General features: G+C 48.4%; 1 protein-coding gene across 3 annotated transcripts in view; it reads right to left on the bottom strand.

Moving 5' to 3' along the window:
• Window positions 1-22582, bottom strand: part of tmem154 (transmembrane protein 154) — a 101151-nt gene that overhangs the window by 50331 nt on the left and 28238 nt on the right. For all 3 annotated transcript variants that reach the window (XM_072496050.1, XM_072496049.1, XM_072496048.1), the window contains exon 2: window positions 13743-14279. In XM_072496050.1, coding sequence (XP_072352151.1) covers window positions 13743-14279 — 537 coding nt within the window. The remainder of the gene's footprint in view (window positions 1-13742; window positions 14280-22582) is intronic.

Below are 22582 nucleotides of genomic sequence, written 5' to 3'. Positions count from 1 at the left end.
TCGAAGGGTCAGTGCAGACCCGATGGACTGAATAACCTCCTTCTGCATTGGAGGGATTCTATGATTCTATTAAGTGTTGGGAGCACTCTGTGGTGAACCACGTATTGCTACTATATATATTTACCGTTATTTGTTATTTGCCTACTTGGATCCACCACTGTATATATGTTCACTGTTGTTCGTATTCATTGTTACTTACTGTTGTTGTGTTGATGCTTCTGTTCGCTCTGCCTGTGGCTCCGCCCCTCGGGGGAGGTATATAATTGGCAGACCTGTGGCCAGCTCCCAGTGCGGGAGCAGCAGCAGGCTGCCATACTTCTTAGCTTACTAAAACCACTGTTCTCTTCTACAACTCAACTCGTGTGAATTGATGGTCCATCAATTTAATAAGCTAAGATATCACAAGAGTTTGGATGCCTTCACACCTGACCATGCGGCATCCTCGTGGACGTCAGAGGCACGGCCATCACCCAACCCGGGCGTGTCCATGCCTGTGCTGCGCGGCTGCCCGCCAGCTCCGGGGGACCGTTCTGCGGCCAGGGCCAGCAGCCTAGGCAGCGTTGTCCAGCTCGGAAAGCGACCTGCAACACGTGCGGTAAGAAGGAGCATTTTGTCAAAGTCTGCCTGGCCCGACCTAAAGTTCCCAAATCGAAAGCCTGCCGCAGTGTGGCATCGTGCCTTCTGGTACCGCCCCCTTCTGACGCGTCACCCACCTCGTGCAGTCCGTGGGGATCCGCCATCTTTAACGCCGCCCGCCACATGCGACCCATGGGGGCCGTCATCTTGGCCACCATCTTCGACGCTGCCCGTCACGTGCGACTCATGGAGTCGGCCATCAGGTCGGAGGTCCAGCGACTCTTGCGGGAAGGGATCATTGAGGCCAGTAACAGCCCCTGGAGAGCTCAATGAGCTCCCAGATGCCCTGTCCCAAGGTACATGTGCCAGCGCGCAAGAAGACCGACTTCGGGCCATCCACAATGACCTCTGTCTCCCGGGGGTCACCCGGCTTCTCCATTTCATCAAGGCCCGCAACCTGCCTTATTCCACTGAGGAGGTCAGGACCATGACCAGGGACTGCCAAGTCTGCGCGGTGTGCAAGCCGCACTTCTATCGGCCAGACAGAGCTCACCTGGTGAAGGCCTCCCGCCCCTTTGAACGCCTCAGCACCGATTTCAAAGGGCCCCTCCACTCCACTGACCGTAATGTGTACTTCCTCAACATCATTGACGAGTACTCCCGTTTTCCCTTTGCCATCCCATGCCCCGACATGACCTTGGCGACTGTCATCAAGGCTCTACACAGGCTCTTCACCTTGTTTGGTTTCCCCACCTACATCCACAGTGATCGGGGCTCCTCTTTTATGAGTGATGAGCTGCGTCAGTTCCTGCTTAGCAAGGGCAACGTCTCAAGCAGGATGACCAGCTACAACCCCCGGGGAAACGGGCAGGTGGAGAGGGAGACTGCGACGGTCTGGAAGGCCGTCCTTCTTGCCCTACAGTCTAGAAGTCTCCCAGTCTCCCGCTGGCAGGAGGTCCTTCCCGATGCGCTCCACTCCATCCGGTCGCTTCTGTGTACTGCCACCAACGAGACCCCTCACGAACGTTTGATTGTCTTCCCCAGGAAGTCCAGGGTCTCGCTTCCGTCCTGGCTGACAACACCAGGGCCTGTCCTCCTCAGGAAGCACGTGAGGAACCATAGGTCCGACCCCCTGGTCGAGAGGGTTCAGCTCCTCCATGCAAACCCTCAGTATGCATACGTGGCAGCCCACGACGGATGGCAGGACACAGTCTCCCTCCGGGATTTGGCACCCGCAGGTTCCCCAGCAACCATCACCAACGCGCCCACCCCTACACCGCCTATCACCATCACTTGAATGTGGCGGGACTTGGCACCGGCAGCCCTCCCTGGGGCTGTTACCACCGCCCCCGCCCGTACACCGTCTCCCTCTCCGTCAACACATCGCGATGAAACTGCAGACGACACGCTCCCGGCTTCGAAGATCCCGACACCCGTGCCCACACCGCAGCCGGGGCTGAGGCGATCACGGCGGAAGATCAAGGCTCCCGTCAGACTCAACCTGTGAGTCCACTTCACCCCCGCTGGACTTTTTTTTAACTGGGTGTGAATGTGGTGAACCACGTATTGCTACTATATATATATTTACCGTTATTCGTCCTACTGTTATCCAGCACTGTATATATGTTCACTGTTGTTCTTATTCACTGTTACTTACTGTTGTTGTGTTGATGCTTCTGTTGGCTCTGCCTGTGGCTCCGCCCCTCAGGGGAGGTATATAATTGGCAGACCTGTGGCCAGCTCCCAGTGCGGGAGCAGCAGCAGGCTGCCATACTTCTTAGCTTACTAAAACCACTGTTCTCTTCTACAACTCAACTCGTGTGAATTGATGGTCCATCAATTTAATAAGCTAAGACATCACAAGAGTTTGGATGCCTTCACACCTGACCATGCGGCATCCTCGTGGACGTCAGAGGCACGGCCATCACCCAACCCAGGCGTGTCCATGCCTGTGCTGCGCGGCTGCCCGCCAACTCCGGGGGACCGTTCTGCGGCCAGGGCCAGCAGCCTAGGCAGCGTTGTCCAGCTCGGAAAGCGACCTGCAACGCGTGCGGTAAGAAGGAGCATTTTGCCAAAGTCTGCCTGGCCCGACCTAAAGTTCCCAAATCGAAAGCCTGCCGCAGTGTGGCATCGTGCCTGCTGGTACCGCCCCCTTCTGATGCGTCACCCACCTCGTGCAGTCCGTGGGGACCGCCATTTTGTCCGCCAGCAGGCTGGCATACTTCTTAGCTTATTAAAACCACTGTTCTCTTCTACAACTCGACTCGTGTTAATTAATGGTCCATCACACTCTCTGGTCTTCATCAAAATAGTGTCAAGGGATCTTTTATGTCTACCCGAAAATGCCTTAATTTAACTTCTCATCTGAAAAACAGGGCCTCCAATAGTGCGGAACTCCCTTAGCTCTGATTTTTATGCTGAACTCCTGGAGTGGAACTTGAACCTGAACCCTCAGAGATTTGTTTTAGGATTGATGTTATTTTTACATTCTTTGACTGGGAAATAGTTGTCACCTATAGAAAGAGGAAGGTTAACTGAAAAAATAATGAAACCAAAATGTAAACTAATTACGTCATGTCTGGGAGTCCCAGCAATTAAAATCGAGTTCTTACATAGACTCTGGTTTATTGAAACTGAAATTAATGCACATTTTGTTCCTTAACACAATTGAATCATAAGATTCAATTTTTTCGGTTCTGTATCCCATAGAGCAAATTTGACAATGTATTTCTTTAATGTTGGTGCAAGTTGTCTGTCCCACATCGCCTCACTCCCACTCCTCCCCCAAGAATGTTTCTAATTGTGAAATGTTAGGAACTGCAGTCAATACAGTGAAGTGTTTATTTCTGAAAAACAAATTGAAAAGTAATCCACATAGTTATGTTTAATAGCATTGTGACAGTGCAAAACCTGTTTGATTCTGGCTGTTGAAGTAAACGGACTGCTGGGGACACACCAGCTCCTCCTGGCCAACAAGGAACCCATTAAAAAGAAAATGACCTTTTTGTGCTCCTCCTGTCCCCAATTGTGTTAGCTGCCAGCTTGCTCTGGCACTGGGTGTGCCAGCAAAAACTACATATTAAAAGCATGCTGGGTGTCGTTGCAGATGTGTTAGGCCCTTGCTTATCTGCAGAGATCATCTCCAACAACTCCTGGAACATGCGAGTTAAATTGGCAACAAACAGGAGCGCGATGCCAAGGTCAGTGTGAGTACACTGCTCTTATTTTAACCCCTGACCTTTCCTGTCTTTGTTGCATGCTGGAAGATTGTAATCAGGGTATTTGTGATGATGTCAGATGAATCTCAGCTGCAATTTCTCACCCTGCAGTTGATGAAGCTGCCAGCACTGTCTGTCCGCTCACCCATTTGTGTGATGGATAAAAGGACAACGGTTAGTTGCAGAATTATATGCTAGCATGAATGAGTGCCTTTGAGTAAGGAAGGAGGAAAATTGGTAGAAAAGTCCTTTCAATAGAATGAAAATCAACAAAGAACAAACAAAGAACAAAGAAATGTACAGCACAGGAACAGGCCCTTCGGCCCTCCAAGCCCGTGCCGACCATACTGCCCGACTAAACTACAATCTTCTACACTTCCTGGGTCCGTATCCTTCTATTCCCATCCTATTCATATATTTGTCAAGATGCCCCTTAAATGTCCCTATCGTCCCTGCCTCCACTACCTCCTCCGGTAGTGAGTTCCAGGCACCCACTACCCTCTGCGTAAAAAACTTGCCTCGTACATCTACTCTAAACTTTGCCCCTCTCACCTTAAACCTATGCCCCCTAGTAATTGACCCCTCTACCCTGGGGAAAAGCCTCTGACTATCCACTCTGTCTATGCCCCTCATAATTTTGTATACCTCTATCAGGTCGCCCCTCAACCTCCTTCGTTCCAGTGAGAACAAACCGAGTTTATTCAATCGCTCCTCATAGCTTATGCCCTCCATACCAGGCAACATTCTGGTAAATCTCTTCTGCACCCTCTCTAAAGCCTCCACATCCTTCTGGTAGTGTGGCGACCAGAATTGAACACTATACTCCAAGTGTGGCCTAACTAAGGTTCTATACAGCTGCAACATGACTTGCCAATTCTTATACTCAATGCCCCGGCCAATGAAGGCAAGCATGCCGTATGCCTTCTTGACTACCTTCTCCACCTGTGTAGCCCCTTTCAATGACCTGTGGACCTGTACTCCTAGATCTCTTTGACTTTCAATACTCTTGAGGGTTCTACCATTCACTGTATATTCCCTACCTGCATTAGCCCTTCCAAAATGCATTACCTCACATTTGTCCAGGTTAAACTCCATCTGCCATCTCTCCGCCCAAGTCTCCAGACAATCTAAATCCTGCTGTATCCTCAGACAGTCCTCATCGCTATCCGCAATTCCACCAACCTTTGTGTCGTCTGCAAACTTACTAATCAGACCAGTTACATTTTCCTCCAAATCATTTATATATACTACAAAGAGCAAAGGTCCCAGCACTGATCCTTGTGGAACACCACTGGTCACAGCCCTCCAATTAGAAAAGCATCCCTCCATTGCTACCCTCTGCCTTCTATGGCCTAGCCAGTTCTGTATCCACCTTGCCAGTTCACCCCTGATCCCGTGTGACTTCACCTTTTGTACTAGTCTACCATGAGGGACCTTGTCAAAGGCCTTACTGAAGTCCATATAGACAACATCTACTGCCCTACCTGCATCAATCATCCTAGTGACCTCCTCGAAAAACTCTATCAAGTTAGTGAGACACGACCTCCCCTTCACAAAACCGTGCTGCCTCTCACTAATACGTCCATTTGCTTCCAAATGGGAGTAGATCCTGTCTCGAAGAATTCTCTCCAGTAATTTCCCTACCACTGAAGTAAGGCTCACCGGCCTGTAGTTCCCGGGATTATCCCTGCCACCCTTCTTAAACAGAGGAACAACATTGGCTATTCTCCAGTCCTCCGGGACATCCCCTGAAGACAGCGAGGATCCAAAGATTTCTGTCAAGGCCTCAGCAATTTCCTCTCCAGCCTCCTTCAGTATTCTGGGGTAGATCCCATCCGGCCCTGGGGACTTATCTACCTTAATATTTTTTAAGACACCCAACACCTCGTCTTTTTGGATCACAATGTGACCCAGGCTATCTACACCCCCTTCTCCAGACTCAACATCTACCAATTCCTTCTCTTTGGTGAATACTGATGCAAAGTATTCATTTAGTACCTCGCCCATTTCCTCTGGCTCCACACATAGATTCCCTTGCCTATCCTTCAGTGGGCCAACCCTTTCCCTGGCTACCCTCTTGCTTTTTATGTAAGTGTAAAAAGCCTTGGGATTTTCCTTAACCCTATTTGCCAATGACTTTTCATGACCCCGTCTAGCCCTCCTGACTCCCTGCTTAAGTTCCTTCCTACTTTCCTTATATGCCACACAGGCTTCGTCTGTTCCCAGCCTTTTAGCCCTGACAAATGCCTCCTTTTTCTTTTTGACGAGGCCTACAATATCATTCGTCATCCAAGGTTCCCGAAAATTGCCGTATTTATCTTTCTTCCTCACAGGAACATGCCTGTCCTGTATTCCTATCAACTGACACTTGAAAGCCTCCCACATGTCAGATGTTGATTTGCCCTCAAACATCCGCCCCCAATCTATGTTCTTCAGTTCCCGCCTAATATTGTTATAATTAGCCTTCCCCCAATTTAGCACATTCATCCTCGGACCACTCTTATCCTTGTCCACCAGTACTTTAAAACTTACTGAATTGTGGTCACTGTTACCGAAATGCTCCCCTACTGAAACATCTACCACCTGGCCGGGCTCATTCCCCAATACCAGGTCCAGTACCGCCTCTTCCATAGTTGGACTGTTTACATATTGTTTTAAGAAGCCCTCCTGGATGCTCCTTACAAACTCTGCCCCGTCTAAGCCCCTGGCACTAAGTGAGTCCCAGTCAATATTGGGGAAGTTGAAGTCTCCCATCACCACAACCCTGTTGTTTTTACTCTTTTCCAAAATCTGTCTACCTATCTGCTCCTCTATCTCCCGCTGGCTGTTGGGAGGCCTGTAGTATACCCCCAACATTGTGACTGCACCCTTCTTATTCCTGATCTCTACCATATAGCCTCACTGCCCTCTGAGGTGTCCTCTCGCTGTATAGCTGTGATACTCTCCTGAACAAGTAGCGCAACTCCGCCTCCCCTTTTACATCCCCCTCTATCCCGCCTGAAACATCTAAATCCTGGAACGTTTAGCTGCCAATCCTGCCCTTCCCTCAACCAGGTCTCTGTAATGGCAACAACATCATAGTTCCAAGTAGTAATCCAAGCTCTAAGTTCATCTGCCTTACCCGTAATGCTCCTTGCATTAAAACATATGCACTTCAGGCCACCAGACCCGCTGTGTTCAGCAACTTCTCCCCGTCTGCTCTGCCTCAGAGCCACACTGTCCCTATTCCCTAGTTCTCACTCAACGCTCTCACCTTCTGACCTATTGCTCCCGTGCCCACCCCCCTGCCATACTAGTTTAATGCCTTAATCAATGCCTTAAAATTTGTTTAGAGTAACTTTTGACCTCTGAGCTCAGAGTGTTAATCATTGGGAAAGAATTCACGTCCGTGCTTTTCCATCTAATAGAACAATTGGGCTTTACAGCACAGAAAGAGCACTTTTGGCCCATCGTGTTTGCACCAGGCATCATGGGCGGGATTCTCCCATCCCGCGCCTGACTGTCCACACTGCCGTAAACGCCATCGCGTTTTACGACAGCGTGAGCGAGCCGCTGCCAGGAGTAATGGCCCCCTACAGGGGACCAGCACGGCACTGGAGCGGTTCATGCCGCTCCAGCTGCCGATCCCGGCGCGAACTGGTGGCACCGGCACCGTGCGCAGTGGCCTCCTTCAACGCACTGGCTCCGACGCAACTTGGCGCAGGAGGAAAGGAGGACGGGGGACAGAGAGGCCGGCCCGCCGATCGGTGGGCCCCGATCGCGGGCCAGGCCGCATCGGAGGCCCCCCCAGGGGTCGGAGGCCCCCCCCCCCCCACAGGCTGCCACCCAACCCTTGCACGCAGAGTTCCCGCCGGCTGTGAGCAGGTGTGGACGGCGCCGGTGGGACTCGCCGTTTTAACTACGGCCGCTCGGCCCATCCCGGGCTGAGAAGCGGCGGGCCGACTGTGTAGAACGGCCCGCGACCGGTGCCGCGCCAACCACGCCGGCGCCAAGGGCGGCGATTCTCCGCGTGTCGGCATCGGGGGGGTGTGTGGCCTGGTCACGGTGATTCTCCGGCCCGACCCCCGGCTGAGAGAATCCCGTCCCATTTATTCTTTTCTTTTTTTTTTATCCGTGGGATGTGGGCGGAGCATCACTGGCTGGGCCTGCATTTCTCACCATCCTTAATTGCCCCTGAACTGAGCGGCTTGCGAGGGAATTTTAAGAGTCAAGCACGTTGCTGTGGGTCTGGAGTCACGTGTAGGCCAAACTGGGTAAGGACGGCAGATTTCCTTCCCTAAAGGGCAGTAGTGAACCAGATGGATTTTTACAACAATCAACAATGGTTTCATACTCATCATTAGACTTTTAATTCCAGATTTTTTCTGTCGAATTCAAATTCCACCAGCTGCCATGATGGGGTTTGGACTCGGGTCCCCAGGGCTGACCTTGGCTTTCTGGATTATTAGTCCAGTGACCACTATGCCACCACCTCCCCTTAATTCCATTCTAATCCAATTGTTTAGCACTTGGTCTGTAGCCTTGTATGCTATGACATTTCAAGTGCTCATCTAAAGGCTTCTTACATGTCATGAGGGTTCCTGCTTCCTCCACCCTTTCAGGCAGTGAGTTCTAAATTCTCACTGCCCTCTGGGTGAAAACTTTCCCTTCAAATTCCCTCCAAGTGCAGGACTTCATGAAAAAAAACCACAGTCCATCGTGGGTGGATTTAGTGGGGTATTACCTGGTGCTGGTAGCTCCGGAAATTACCCCGGTATCGAATGGGACTCTGTTATTTTTCCGGGCCTCGGCAGGGCCGCACTTACCTTCATTTTCCTCAGTGCAGGAAGAGATGACAACACCATCTCTTGATCCCTCAATGCGAAGCCCTGACTCCCTTCAATGCCCCAGCTTACCTGTTGAGGGGGTCCTCGTGCCCCCGCACTCCACATCATAAGGGCACAGCATCTCTGGACCCAATCCCCAGCGCAGACAAAATGCCATCTTGGCATATTGGCGCTGTCAGCTTGGCACCCTGGCAGTGCCTTTGCCAGACTTGCAGTGTCACATGAGCACCCTGGCAGTTCCAGGGTGGTCCTACCAGGGTGCCAGGTTGGCAGTGGCAATGTGTCCAGTTGGCATTAGCAGTGCCAGGGTGCCACCCTGCTCGACACCAACCACCCAGCAGCCTCCAAATCCAATTCCTTCTTGAAATTACACAACGTTTTGGCCTCAACTATTTTCCGTGGCAGTGAATTCCACAGATTCATCACTCTCTGGGTGAGGTAATTTCTCCTCACCTCAGTCCTAAGAGGTTTATTCCTTAACCTCAAACTATGACCCCTAGTTCTGGATTCCCCCACCATCGGGAACATTGAGCGGGATTCTCTCAGCCTACGCCGGTGCAGAGAATCACCAGGCCGGGCACGAATTGCGCGATGCCGTCCCGACACCGGTACGCCAATTCTCCGGTGACCGGAGAATTGGCGCCATTGGCACTGGCGCGGTCGGCGCGAGGGCCCCACCGGCGATTCTCCGCCCAGGATGGGCCGCCCAAAAAAGCCCGAGTCCCGCCGGCGCCATTCACATCTGGTCTTACCCGGCAGGACCTTGGGGTCCATCCTGTCGGGGGCGGCCTGGTGGGGGAAGAGGGGGGGGTCTGACCCCGGGGGGCACCTCCACCGTGGCCTGGCCCGCGATCGGGGCCTACCGATCGGCGGGCCGGCCTCTCCTGGTGGGGGTCTCTTTTGCTCCGCGCCGGCCCCTGTAGTCCTACGCCATGTTGCGTCGGGGCCGGCACGGAGAAGGAAGTTACCACGCATGCGCGCATTCACCCCGGTCACAACGCGCAGGCGCAGACCCGCGGCAGCCATTTGACGCCAGTATCGGCAGCTGGAGCGGCATGGGTCGCTCCAGTGCCATGCTGACCTTCTGTAGGGCACAGGATCGCAACACTTAGGGCACAGACTCTCCAGTTTTTATGACGGCGTCAACACTCTGCCATCAGATGGGAGCATCCCGCCCATTCTTTCTGAATCTACCCTCTAGAATCCTGGTAGAATTTTGTAAGTTTCTATGAGATCTCCTCTCACTCTTCTAAACTCCAATGAATATCATAATCAGTGGGCAGCACGGTAGCATTGTGGATAGCACAGTTGCTTCACAGCTCCAGGGTCCCAGGTTCAATTCCCGGCTTGGGTCACTGTCTGTGCGGAGTCTGCACATCCTCCCCGTGTGTGCGTGGGTTTCCTCCAGGTGCTCCGGTTTCCTCCCACAGCCCAAAGATGTGTGGGTTAGGTGGATTGGCCGTGATAAATTGCCCTTAGTGTCCAAAAAGGTTAATTTGGGTTACTGGGTTAAGGGGATGGGGTGGAAGAGATGTGTGCTTGAGTGGGGTGCTCTTTCCATGGGCCGGTGCAGATTTGATGGGCCGAATGGCCTCCTGCAGCACTGCAAATTCTATTAAATCTATGATCATCCTAACCGACTCCTCATATGACAGTCCCGCCATCCCAGGAATCAGCCTGGTAACCTTCGCTGTACTCCCTCCATAGCAAGAACATCCTTCCTCAGTAAGGACACCAAAACTGCGCATAATATTCCAGGTGTGGCCTCACCAATGCCCTATACAATTGCTGTAAAACATCCCTATCCCTATACTCAAATCCTCTCGCTATGAAGGCCAACATACCATTTGCCTTCTTTCCTGCCTGCTGTTTCATATTGGTAATCCAGGCACATTTAATTTCTTTACTTGTTTCGTGAACAGTTTCCATACTCTGAGGTAGTCACGGTTACAAATAACTATGCATGAATATGTTGTGATATGATTAATGCAAACTGATGAATTTATAATATCTAATTTGTGGAATAAGTTAGTGATCTGTGTGTTATATTTTTTTTAATGGGGGAAATAACTAGTTTAATGGGGCAGCACGGTAGCCTTGTGGATAGCACAATTGCTTCACAGCTCCAGGGTCCCAGGTTCGATTCTGGCTTGGGTCACTGTCTGTGCGGAGTCTGCACATCCTCCCCGTGTGTGCGTGGGTTTCCTCCGGGTGCTCCGGTTTCCTCCCACAGTCCAAAGATGTACGGGTTAGGTGGATTGGCCATGATAAATTGCCCTTAGTGTCCAAAATTGCCCTTAGTGTTGGGTGGGGTTACTGGGTTATGGGGATAGGGTGGCGGTGTTGACCTTGAGTAGGGTGCTCTTTCCAAGAGCCGGTGCAGACTCGATGGGCCGAATGGCCTCCTTCTGCTCTGTAAATTCTATGATAACTAGTGTAGTGGGTGACTAGACTGGTATCTCACCTGGGTATAAATCAAGCCCAGGCTGATGGGATGAAGATCCCTCTTTGTTGGTAGGCATTGGAAAAATTAAATCAAAGTCAGAACTCTCACTGAATCTTCTCTACTCTATTGGCTTTCTACTTTACTAAATGCTCAGTGTTGGCCCAATTCCTTCATGCTCAGTAAATTAGAGTCTAAAAGAAGACAGAATTCAAATCTCAATTGAGACTAGGAGCATTGCTGAGTCTCTGCTTTTTAAACTGGTAATTATCAATTCTCCAACGATATTCAGAATATTTCAGAGAAAAATGCTTTGGAACTGGGCACTGTGAGATGAGAAAGTTAATCGTAATGGAACAAATGGGACTGTAATAATTCAACTCAAGAAGGGGCAGTGGCAAAGCTAGAGGACATCTACCAAGAAATCGATTGGAGAATTCAGATTACCAAGAGATTGGTGGGAATGTGGACTCTTGTTACCATGGGAGCAAATAGAATTGATGCATTTAAGGGGAAGCATGTTAAACATATGAGGGAGAATGAAATAGGGTTGTGGTGTTGGAGTTAGATGAGGAAAGGTGGGAGAAGGTTCGAGTGGAGCCTAAATGCTGGCATGGACTGGTTAAACTAAGTGACCAGTTTCGATGGTATCGATTCTATGTAATTCTGTAAAAATTGTCTTTGTTAAACATAGGGAGAGGATAACAAGCTTGGGAATAACTAGCACTGCAGTTTTTAAAGCAATTAGGAGCACACTTTTTATATGCTGCAGGATAGTTGCAGAATTTAGGGCCTATTCAGATCAGTCATTGGGATGAATTCTCTGGCTCCCCAGCCGTGTGTTTCTTGGCGGTGTGCCGCCACTGGCAGTGGGATTCGCTGTTCCAGCCACCGGTCAATGGGATTTCCCATTGTAGCCACCCTCATCCGCGGGCGAGGGTCCACTGTCGGCAGAACGGAGAATCCCGTCGGCAGAGAATTCACTTCATTGACTTTTTAACGAATGGTTTCTAAAATTTATTTTCTCATTTATACATGGAATTGTGTCTTCTTGGGCGCTGTGGAATATAATGACCAAATGCAGTTCTTGGTCTCCTGGTTGCTCAGAAGTGAGTCCTTTGAATCTTCAAGAGTTTTCATGTCATCAGATTGTAGGAGTGGAAAGAGATGTAGATTGAAAACTGGAGAGAATTATTTTAAGCATTTAAGATCAAAAAGCTGCATTTGGCGAACTGTGGATATTGTTAGTTAAAACTTTTCTTAATAAATGATGATCTGGGACAGATTGATTGCTCAGGCCCCCAGGGGCCTCTTCATGAAGAGCTTGTTAGATATTTCATTCTCAATCCCTTTGAGAACTTTCCGTAATGCATTGTTTTCTTCTGACTGCTCTAAAGAATTGTGAATTGTGTAATATTTCATGAGTGTTGTATATTCTATGAATGCATATGAACAACTGAATCCTCAGAGATTTGAAAATAAAATCTTAACAACAGTTCCCATTACAACACGCTAGTCTTTCAACTACTATTGAACATTACATAGCCCTGATTTTAACCCTTCGCGCCCGACAAGAGTGGGATGTGCTGGGGATGGCCTCGTGGAGGTCTACTCACCTGATCCTTGCTGACCTTGTGCACGTACCATTTTAACAAGCACTTACTGGCCAACCAGAAAATGCCTTGCATCAGGCAAGTGAGGCCTCGTTGAAATTCAACAGTCAAGATCTGTTGATGTCATTCAGACTTCAGCACATTTTAACAAGAGCAATGTTGGTGTCCAGTGCCGGCCTCATTAGAAATATCAGGCATGAAGTTGCAGTCCCAGAAGAGGGCCAAAAAAGTGAGCAATGTATTATTTTTACTTGCTTTGGTAGGGCATCAGTTTGGGCCCCACAGTCAATTTGGAGCCCAAGGCTTCCCTTCCCAGGCTGTGATCAAATACCTCCTGCCATACATCCAAATTCAGGGGGCCATTACAACAGGTTCCGAGCCAAAGCCTTTTACTGCATCCACTCGCTGGGCTCACCATTGTTGCTGGATTTGGGTAGAAAGTGGCCCTGGAACATTTAAATGAACCCCAAAAGTTAAAATGGCCTGTACCTTGGTGAACCTCATACTGTTGGCCCCTCACTCATCATTGCCTCCTGGTTAAAATTTGGGTTTTGTTTTGTGCTCCTAGGGCACTGCAGCTAAAAAGGTAAAAGCTGTTACAACTAGCGTGTGCGTAATGTATCAAGACTTCAATTTAAAAAAAAGCTTGTTCAAACAAATAGGTAAATCAAAATGTGATTGTTTTGTTTGTTCATTGAATGGGTCTCCCATGAAATTGCTTGCAGGTGGAGCATGTGAAAGGAGCGATGGGAGTAAAGTTGCATCCATCCTGCTCCATAACTTGGGGGTAATTTTAACCAAACCCGCAGGCCTAGGAACTGATGGGGTCAGACCGGTTGCCTGTTCTCGCTGCCTAGGTTTACTTTCCATCAACTTCAGAGAAAAGTAAAATCAGCTCTTTCCATTGCGCCTTTTTGCCAAACTCAGAACAACACTCCTTAACAGCACTTCATTGCGTACAGGTCAACTATTTGGTTGCCTTTCTGTTAATTCTTCTTTTAAATACAACACTATTTTGCACTAAACTTGTTTATGCAAATCAATGGAACAAAACATTGTTGCTTACGTTGTTTTTTCCCGTGAGTATGATTTATCAGGAAGGCAATCAGGAAACCAATCAGAACAAGACCCAGAACTGGAAGCACAATCATCCAAATGACTTTGTTGTTCCCTGAGGGAGCCTTTGAAATAGTGTTCGGAGCTGGTGAAGAGATCCACAGGTATGTAGAATTCTCCGATCTGTCCCTCAGGTGTTCATTGGTGGCGTTGATACTTATAGTATTTTCTTTGTGGACATCATCCAGAATCTTTGTTGCCGGCGTATTTTGGGAATTTTCCGCTCTGTTCCTCAGGTGTTCATTGGTGGCGTTGATACTTGTAGCATTTTCTTTGTGGACATCATCCAGAATCTTTTTTGCTGGCGTATTTGGGGAAATTGTTGGCGACGCTTGTTTACTTTCTCGTAATGTGAGGCAGTTGTTGGTACAGAGTTCATGATGTGTGATTGCAGTAGATAATGGAATAAATGTGTCATTTTCGGTGTGAGCTGACTGGGTTGCATGAATCATTGATGTAGTTGTTTCATTTTTTTGTGTTGAATAACCTGTTGAAATGAATCAGAGCATTAAAAGCCAATTTAGTTTGCATTATGTATAAACCTAGTGCAAGTCTCAACTCCTCCAAAGAATGTGAGATGTATTTTGCCATTCTCTTTTTATCTTCTCACTTCAAAAATAATGGGGGGGTGGTGTTGTGGAGAGTGGGTGGGCAAAATCCTAATCATTCCTGAAACTTTGGATATACCCCTCTTAGATACACCCCTCTTAGATACACCCCTCATGGTGCAGGTGCTCACTATTCCCATACAAAAATAGGAACCGCCCCCTAACCTTGTGAACTTTAGTGGAGTTAATGGCAGCCATCACTGATAGATGCAAACCCCTCCCCCTATCCTAACATTGGCAGAGTATCATCTCCAAAATGTCAAGGTTTGTTCTTAGTTTTGAATCTGTTTAATAATGAATTATGAAAATAGAGTCAGACAGCAGAGAAGGAGGTTACTTGACCCATCATACTCTTTGTAAGAGCTAACCAATTAGTTCCACTCTACTGTTCTCTCCCCATAGCCCCTGCAAAATTTTATTTTCCAAGTGCTTATCCAATTCCATGTTGAAAATTATTCATAGAATCATAGACTCCCTACAGTGCAGAAGGAGGCCGCTCGGCCCATTAAGTTTGCACTGGCCCTCTGAAAGATCACCCCAGCTAGGTCCACTGCCCTGCCCTATCCCCATAACCCCACGTAACCTGCGTAGTCCTGTCCAGTGAAGGGCATTTTTTAGAAAATCATGGTTAATCCACCTAACCTGTACATCTTTTGGACAATAATAATAAATTATTAATGAATCTGCTTCCACCATATTTTTAGGCAGTGAATTCTAGACCATGACAATTTACTGCACAAAAAAATTCTCCTCATCCTCCACCCCTCTCCAATTCGTTTGCCAATTATCTTCAATCTCTTTCCTCCGGCTATTGACCCTTCTGCCACTAGGATCACGTTCTACCTGTCTACACTATCAAACCCCCTCAAAATAAACATTCCTGTGCAATCTCCTTCTCAGGAGAACAATGCCAGCTTCTCCAATCTCTCCACATAATTGAAGTCCTTCATTTTTGGCATCATTCTGTCAAAATTTAACAAATATTTTGTCCAAGAGTAATAAGTGCTATTTTTAAAGCACATCAATAAAATATGAATAAAATATACTCTTCTCCCTCTGGAGGAGGAACTGTTAACAATCGTTACCACCCACCCTCACCGCTCCCCCAAGTTGATCCGGTCTCACTTTAGAAGCATGTGGATTTACATGAGCAGTATTGATATCTGTCGCTATACCATAGGCTGCCTGCAAAAGGCTTCAGAAGTGCAGAAACAGGTAAGTGACAGGCAGCCGCCCACATCAGAGGAAATGCGTGTTAGTTTATTTAAAATGAATAAAATAAGATTCTTTCAAAAGTTGTTCATTTATCATTTTGACAGAACTGTGATATTAGCGAGGCTGCTCCTCAATGAGATTGTTAAGGAGGACATTCCCATAACTGCAACAATGGGAATGCATGCTACTGGTAATTTTCTGGTGGTAGAGATTACCACAAGGGGAAAGTAGAGAATGCAGCTGCTTTTCCTTGGTGATAAGAAGCCATTTATAATCTTTAAATTAGTTGGTGGTGGTATTCAGCATAGTGGATCTCCCAATAATTATTTTTAAATGGGAAATGTGGTGGCAACAGCACATTAATTCTGTCTTTTAGCAGCATATCAGATCTTCAATGACTATGAATTCTGCACACAGCAGACGTGATAATAAGACAAATGTTCTGAGTTGTCACTGTTGGTGATATACCTCACGTACTGTGAATGTGCTTCAAAAAATCGAAGCAGCAAATTAAGCTGCCCAGTGGGAAAGAAGCAGAGGCTTATAGAATATAGTAACATAGGTACAACAGTGCACCATTCAACCCTCCATGCACGTTCTGCCATTCAATTAGATTGTGGTTAATCTGTGTCTTAATTCCATTGACCCACCTTGGTTCTGTAATCCTTAATATCCTCACCTAACAATAATCTATCAATCCCAGTGAAGAAGAGTCATACTGGACTAGAAACATTGGCCAGTATTTGATGTGGTTTGAGGGAGCATGTGCCCGACATGCCAGCGTGTAAATTCACGCGAGAAGACGTCTAATTAAGGAATCTAATAAAGTGATTTTACATGGCCCGTCCACCATTATGGTTGGCGGACAGGTCAATCGGCCAGACGGCCTTTACGTTTTCACTTCAATCTTGATCCCGGGCACGATGTAATATCTGGGGTGCAATTTGATAAATAAATGTCTGGGGACTGAATACTGCTGCACAGACACAGTTGGTTGGATTTTTTTGAATCATACCTAATTTGTGCAGGTCTGCAGCTTCCTGAGACAGCCCTCCAGCAACTGTCTGCCTTGATGGAGCCCAATAGAAGAGCCAGCCCGCACCCTCCACTTTCCCGGTGCCCAGTCTTTCCAATAGCATTGAGCCTTTCCCAGCATGTCTTTCACGCTGGTACCCGGTAATTGGTTAGCCAGCATGAAATAGTGTTCCGTGGCCAGCCGCGAGCTGAAGTACATATTACAGCGATTGCACGCACCCAATAAGCACAAACCTCTGTTTCTTGCTCCACACGCACTGCCAGATCTGCTGAGTTTTTCCAGCACTTTCTGTTTTCATTTCAGATCTCCAGCATCTGCAGTACTTTTGTGGTATCATGGCCCCTTTAAGAGACAATCCCTCGCCGTCAACGTGATTGGCTTGGGGCTTCTCGTACGTGAGTGCGCGAGCCCCGACCAATGGAGAAAAAGCGTGGGGCCCTAGAGGCAGGGCTCGGGAATTGTGGAACCCAGAGTCATAGAGTGAAGACCTGTTTCAGCGACCTCTGTGCATGTATTTAATTGTCCTTGCTCTCAATTTTGGTTATACAAGAAGTTTTCGAGCCACCCCCATGGCGACGAGCTTAAATCAAACAACGATCATTAGTCATCGCTAGTCTCAGAATTCATGGGGGAAGGGATTAAGTCGAAAGTAGCGAGTAAAAAAAAGGTGATCCATGCCAATGGTTGGGAAAATCGACCCTTTTCGATCAGGGGGCCGAAGACTGGAGCCAATATATTCATAGAATCATAGAATTTACAGTGCAGAAGGAGGCCATTCGGCCCATCGAGTCTGCACCAGCCCTTAAAAAGAGCACCCTACTGAAGCCCACGTATCTACCCTATCCCCATAACCCAGTAACCCTCCACTTAATATTTTTTGGACACTAAGGGCAATTTATCATGGCCAATCCACCTAACCTGCACATCTTTGGACTTTGGGAGGAAACCACAGCACCCGGAGGAAACCCACGCAGACACGGGGAGGATGTGCAGACTCCGCACAGACAGTGACCCAGCCGGGAATTGAACCTGAGATCCTGGAGCTGTGAAGCAACTGTGCTAACCACTATGCTACCGTGCTGCCCCCGAGTGGCTCCGATATTCCTTTATTGCCAACAAAATCACGGGGGAGGATAAACAGAAGGTTATTTTATTGATGGTTTGTGGGCCCCAAACCTACAATCTCATAAGAAATTTAACGTTCCGGAGGTTCCCGACACAAAATTGTTTGATTTATTGGTGAAGTTTGTGAAGGAGCATTTCAACCCTAGACTCTCCACCATATTGCAGCGATACAGGTTTCATTCAGCTGCCAGGGCACCAGGTGTGTCTATCGCGGCTTTCATTGCCAAACACCACCAAATGGTTGAGCATTGCAAATTCGTCACGCCGTTAAACGGCATGCTGCACGGCCACTTAACACGCAGCATCAATGACATCAATGTGCTGAGGAAACTGCTGGCTGAGACAAAGGTCACCCTAGATAATGCAATTGAAATAGCCCCTGCAACCGAATGTGCTGAGAGCTTCAATGCGTACAAGAAGGTGAGGTAAACCAACTGTGGAGCGGTATGGCTACAAGGCGCGCATCCAGGTCAACAGGGACAAAGGGAGTCCAGCCAGGACAGTTGGTAGAGTTTCGCAGGCCCAGGCCAAATGAGTTCTGGCTTGAGACAATTCATCCTCTTTAACCTGTGATTATCCCTCTCTCCAGTCGCACGGTCTGGACCTGTAAAGACTTAATTATCTGCCAAGACTCGCATTCAAAGTATCATCTTGCATCATTGAATTTGTCTATATATGTGCTTGTGGAACCCACCTCTCATTCGCCTGAGGAAGAAGCTGCGCTCCGAAAGCTAGTGATTCGAAACAAACCTGCTGGGCTTTAACCTGGTGTTGTAAGACTTCTTACTGTGCTCACCCCAGTCCAACACCAGCATCTGCACATCATGGTTTCCAAAGTGAAGCAAATCGTCCTGACTGGATGGCACCATGACCAGTCGGATCAGTTCAGACCTTACCTCATCAGAAAAGATGAATTCAGTTGTGAGGACAGAGTTTTGCTCTGGGGGTCCCGGGTGGTGGTGCCACCCCCCAGAAAGAGAGCCCCTGTTGCAAATGTTGCACAGTGCATACCCTGGCCAAACTAAGATGAAAATGCTGGCGAGGAGCTACACATGGTGGCCCGGCCTCAATAGGGATATCGAGGGCCTAATGCACCAGTGTGATTTCTGCCAGACACAGCAAACCTTGCTGCCCACAGCCCACCTGTACCCATGGGGATGGCCTGGTTTTCCATGGAAGAGGTTTCATATTGATTTTGTAGGCCCTAATCTGGGAAGAAGTTCCTGATACCAGTGGATGCCCACTCCACGTGGTTGGATGTTCATGATGCGGGGACGACCACTCCAGCAGCCACTACTGACACCTTGCATCACATCTTCACTATAGAACATAGAACATTACAGCGCAGTACAGGCCCTTCGGCCCTCGATGTTGCACCGACCTGTGAAACCACTCTAAAGCCCATCTACACTATTCCCTTATCGTCCATATGTCTATCCAATGACCATTTGAATGCCCTTAGTGTTGGCGAGTCCACTACTGTTGCAGGCAGGGCATTCCATGCCCTTACTACTCTCTGACTAAAGAACCTACCTCTGACATCGGTCTTATAGCTATCTCCCCTCAACTTAAAGCTATGTCCCCTCGTGCTAGACATCACCATCCGAGGAAAAAGGCTCTCACTGTCCACCCTATCCAATCCTCTGATCATCTTGTATGCCTCAATTAAGTCACCTCTTAACCTTCTTCTCTCTAATGAAAACAGCCTCAAGTCCCTCTTCTCCTCGACAACATTGTCTTTTTCCTGTGTGAATACTGACGAAAAATATTCATTTAGCACCTCTCCTATCTCCTCGGACTCCAAGCACAACTTCCCACTACTGACCTTGACTGGCCCTACTCTTACCCTAGTCATTCTTTTATTCCTGACATATCTATAGAAAACTTTAGGGTTATCCTTGATCCTACCTGCCAAAGACTTCTCATGTCCCCTCCTGGCTCTTCTTAGCTCGCTCTTTAGGTCCTTACTAGCTAACTTGTAACTCTCGAGCGCCCTAACTGAACCTTCATGTCTCATCTTTACATAAGCCTCCTTCTTCCTCTTGACAAGTGTTTCAACTGCCTTAGTAAACCACGGTTCCCTTGTTCAACCACTTCCTCCCTGCCTGACAGGTACATACCTATCAAGGACACGCAGTAGCTGTTCCTTGAACAAGCTCCACATTTCCATTGTGCCCATCCCCTGCAGTTTTCCTCTCCATCCGATGCATCCTAAGTCTTGCCTCATCGCATCATAATGCCTTTCCCCCAGATATAACTCTTGCCCTGCGGTATATACCTATCCCTTTCCATCACTAAAGTAAACGTAATCGAATTGTGGTCACCATCACCAAAGTGCTCACCTACCTCCAAATCTAACACCTGTCCTGGTTCATTACCCAGTACCAAATCCAATACGGCCTTGCCTCTCATTGGTCTATCTACATACTGTGTCAGGAAACCCTCCTGCACACATTGGACAAAAACAGACCCATCTAAAGTACTCAAACTATAGCGTTTCCAGTCAATATTTGGAAAGTTAAAGTCCCCCATTACAACTACCCTGTTGCTTTCGCTCCTATCCGGAATCGTCTTTGCAATCCTTTCCTCTACATCTCTGGAACTTTTCGGAGGCCTACAGAAAACCCCTAACCTCTCCTTTCCTGTTTCTAACCTCAGCCCATACTGCCTCAGTAGACGAGTCCTCATCAAACGTCCTTTCTGCCACCGTAATACTGTCCTTGACTGACAATGCCACCTCTCCCCCTCTTTTACCACCTTCCCTGAGCTTACTGAAATATCTAAACCCCGGCACCTGCAACAACCATTCCTGTCCCTGCTCTATCCATGTCTCCGAAATGGCCACAACATCGAAGTCCCAGGTACCAAGCCATGCCTCAAGTTCACCCACCTTATTCCGGATGCTCCTGGCATTGAAGAAGACACACTTTAAACCACCTTCCTGCCTGCCGGTACACTCCTGCAACTTTGAAACCTTACTCATGACCTCACTACTTTCAACCTCCTGTATGCTGGAGCTATAATTCAGGTTCCCAAGCCCCTGCTGAACTAGTTTAAACCCTCTCGAAGAGCATTAGCAAATTTCCCCCCCCCAGAATATTGGTACCCCTCTGGTCCAGGTGTCGACCATCCTGTTTGTAGAGGTCCCACCGACCCCAGAATGAGCCCCAATTATCCAGAAATCTGAAACCCTCCCTCCTGCACCATCCCTGTAGCCACGTGTTCAACTCCTCTCTTTCCCTATTCCTCATCTCGCTATCACGTGGCACGGGTAACAACCCAGAGATAATAACTCTGTTTGTCCTTGATCTAAGTTTCCACCTTAGCTCCCTGAATTCCTGCCTTACATCCCTATCTCTTTTCCTACCTATGTCGTTGTTACCTATGTGGACCACGACTTGGGGCTGCTCCCCCTCCCCCTTAAGGATCCCGAAAACACGGTCCGAGACATCACACACCCTGGCACCTGGGAGGCAACACATCAACCGCGAGTCTCTCTCGTTTCCACTGAATCTCCTATCTATCCCCCTAACTATGGAGTCTCCAAAGACTAATGCTCTACTCCTCTCCCCACTTCCCTTCTGAGCAACAGGGACAGACTCTGTGCCAGAGACCTGCACCCCATGGCTTACCCCTGGTAAGTCTCCCCCCCCCTCAACAGTATCCAAAGCGGTATACTTGTTACTAAGGGGAACAACCACTGGGGATCCCTGTACTGACTGCTTCCTCCCAGACCCTCTCACCGTCACCCATCTATCTTTATTCTTCGGAGTAACTACATCTCTGAAGCTTCTATCTATGACCACCTCTGCCTCCCGAATGATCCAAAGTTCATCCAGCTCCAGCTCCAGTTCCCTAACGCGGTTTCTGAGGAGCTGGAGATGGGTGCACTTCCCACAGATGAAATCAGCAGGGACACTGACGGCGTCCCTCACCTCAAACATTCTGCAGGAGGAACATTGCACTACCTTCCCTGCCATCCCCTCTAGATAAAAGGTATTGGTGTCCAACAATGGCACAGCTTTTACCAGTGAGGAATTTCAGCACTTGGTCAAAACAAACACCAGATTTGAACAGCCCCCTACCACACAGTCTCGAACAGATTAGCAGAGAGAGAAGTTCAGACATTCAAGTCTGCAATAAGGAAACAGTCTAACAGACTGTTACACTTCAAGTTAGCCAACTTCCTTCTCGTGTATAACACTACTCCCCATACCACCATTGGAGTGACACCAGCACTGCTCCTCTAGGGTCATCACTTCCAGACCCAGTTAGATCTTGTGTTCCCCAATTTGGCAGGGATTGTGGAAGCGCAGTGGGCCTCCCAGAAGAAGCAGCACGATTCAGTGAAAGGAAACGGGTCATTTAAAATTGGCGACCTGGTACACTTACAAAACTTCGCATTAGACCCACTGTGGTTACTTGGCAGAATTGTGGAAAGTCTGGTCGTCTCATACATGGTGGACTTACAAGGTAGACGAGTGTGAAAGCACATAGACCATGTAAGGAGCCGAGAGGTCACCATCAATGGCTGTACAGGTGGATCCAGACTGCATTATCATGGCGCAGCCAGAGCTGAGAGAATTGGGGAGTTCCGTAGAAGCCCCACCGGCTACCCCGAGGAATCTGGATATGGAGGCACCCTCTAAGTACTGCTTGAGTCCTTGAAGCAACCTCCTGCTTCTAACAACGACACTACCTCATTGGTGGAGGAGCCAGTTAAGGGACTGAGCTGGTCCACCAGGCCTAAGAAGTACCCTGATAGATTAACCCTGTGATGGGCTGTTATGGGGCGATATTCTCCGG

This window comes from Scyliorhinus torazame, chromosome 3 (assembly GCF_047496885.1).
Source record: "Scyliorhinus torazame isolate Kashiwa2021f chromosome 3, sScyTor2.1, whole genome shotgun sequence".
Lineage (NCBI taxonomy): Eukaryota > Metazoa > Chordata > Chondrichthyes > Carcharhiniformes > Scyliorhinidae > Scyliorhinus > Scyliorhinus torazame.
This window is presented reverse-complemented; position numbering and strand designations above follow the sequence as displayed.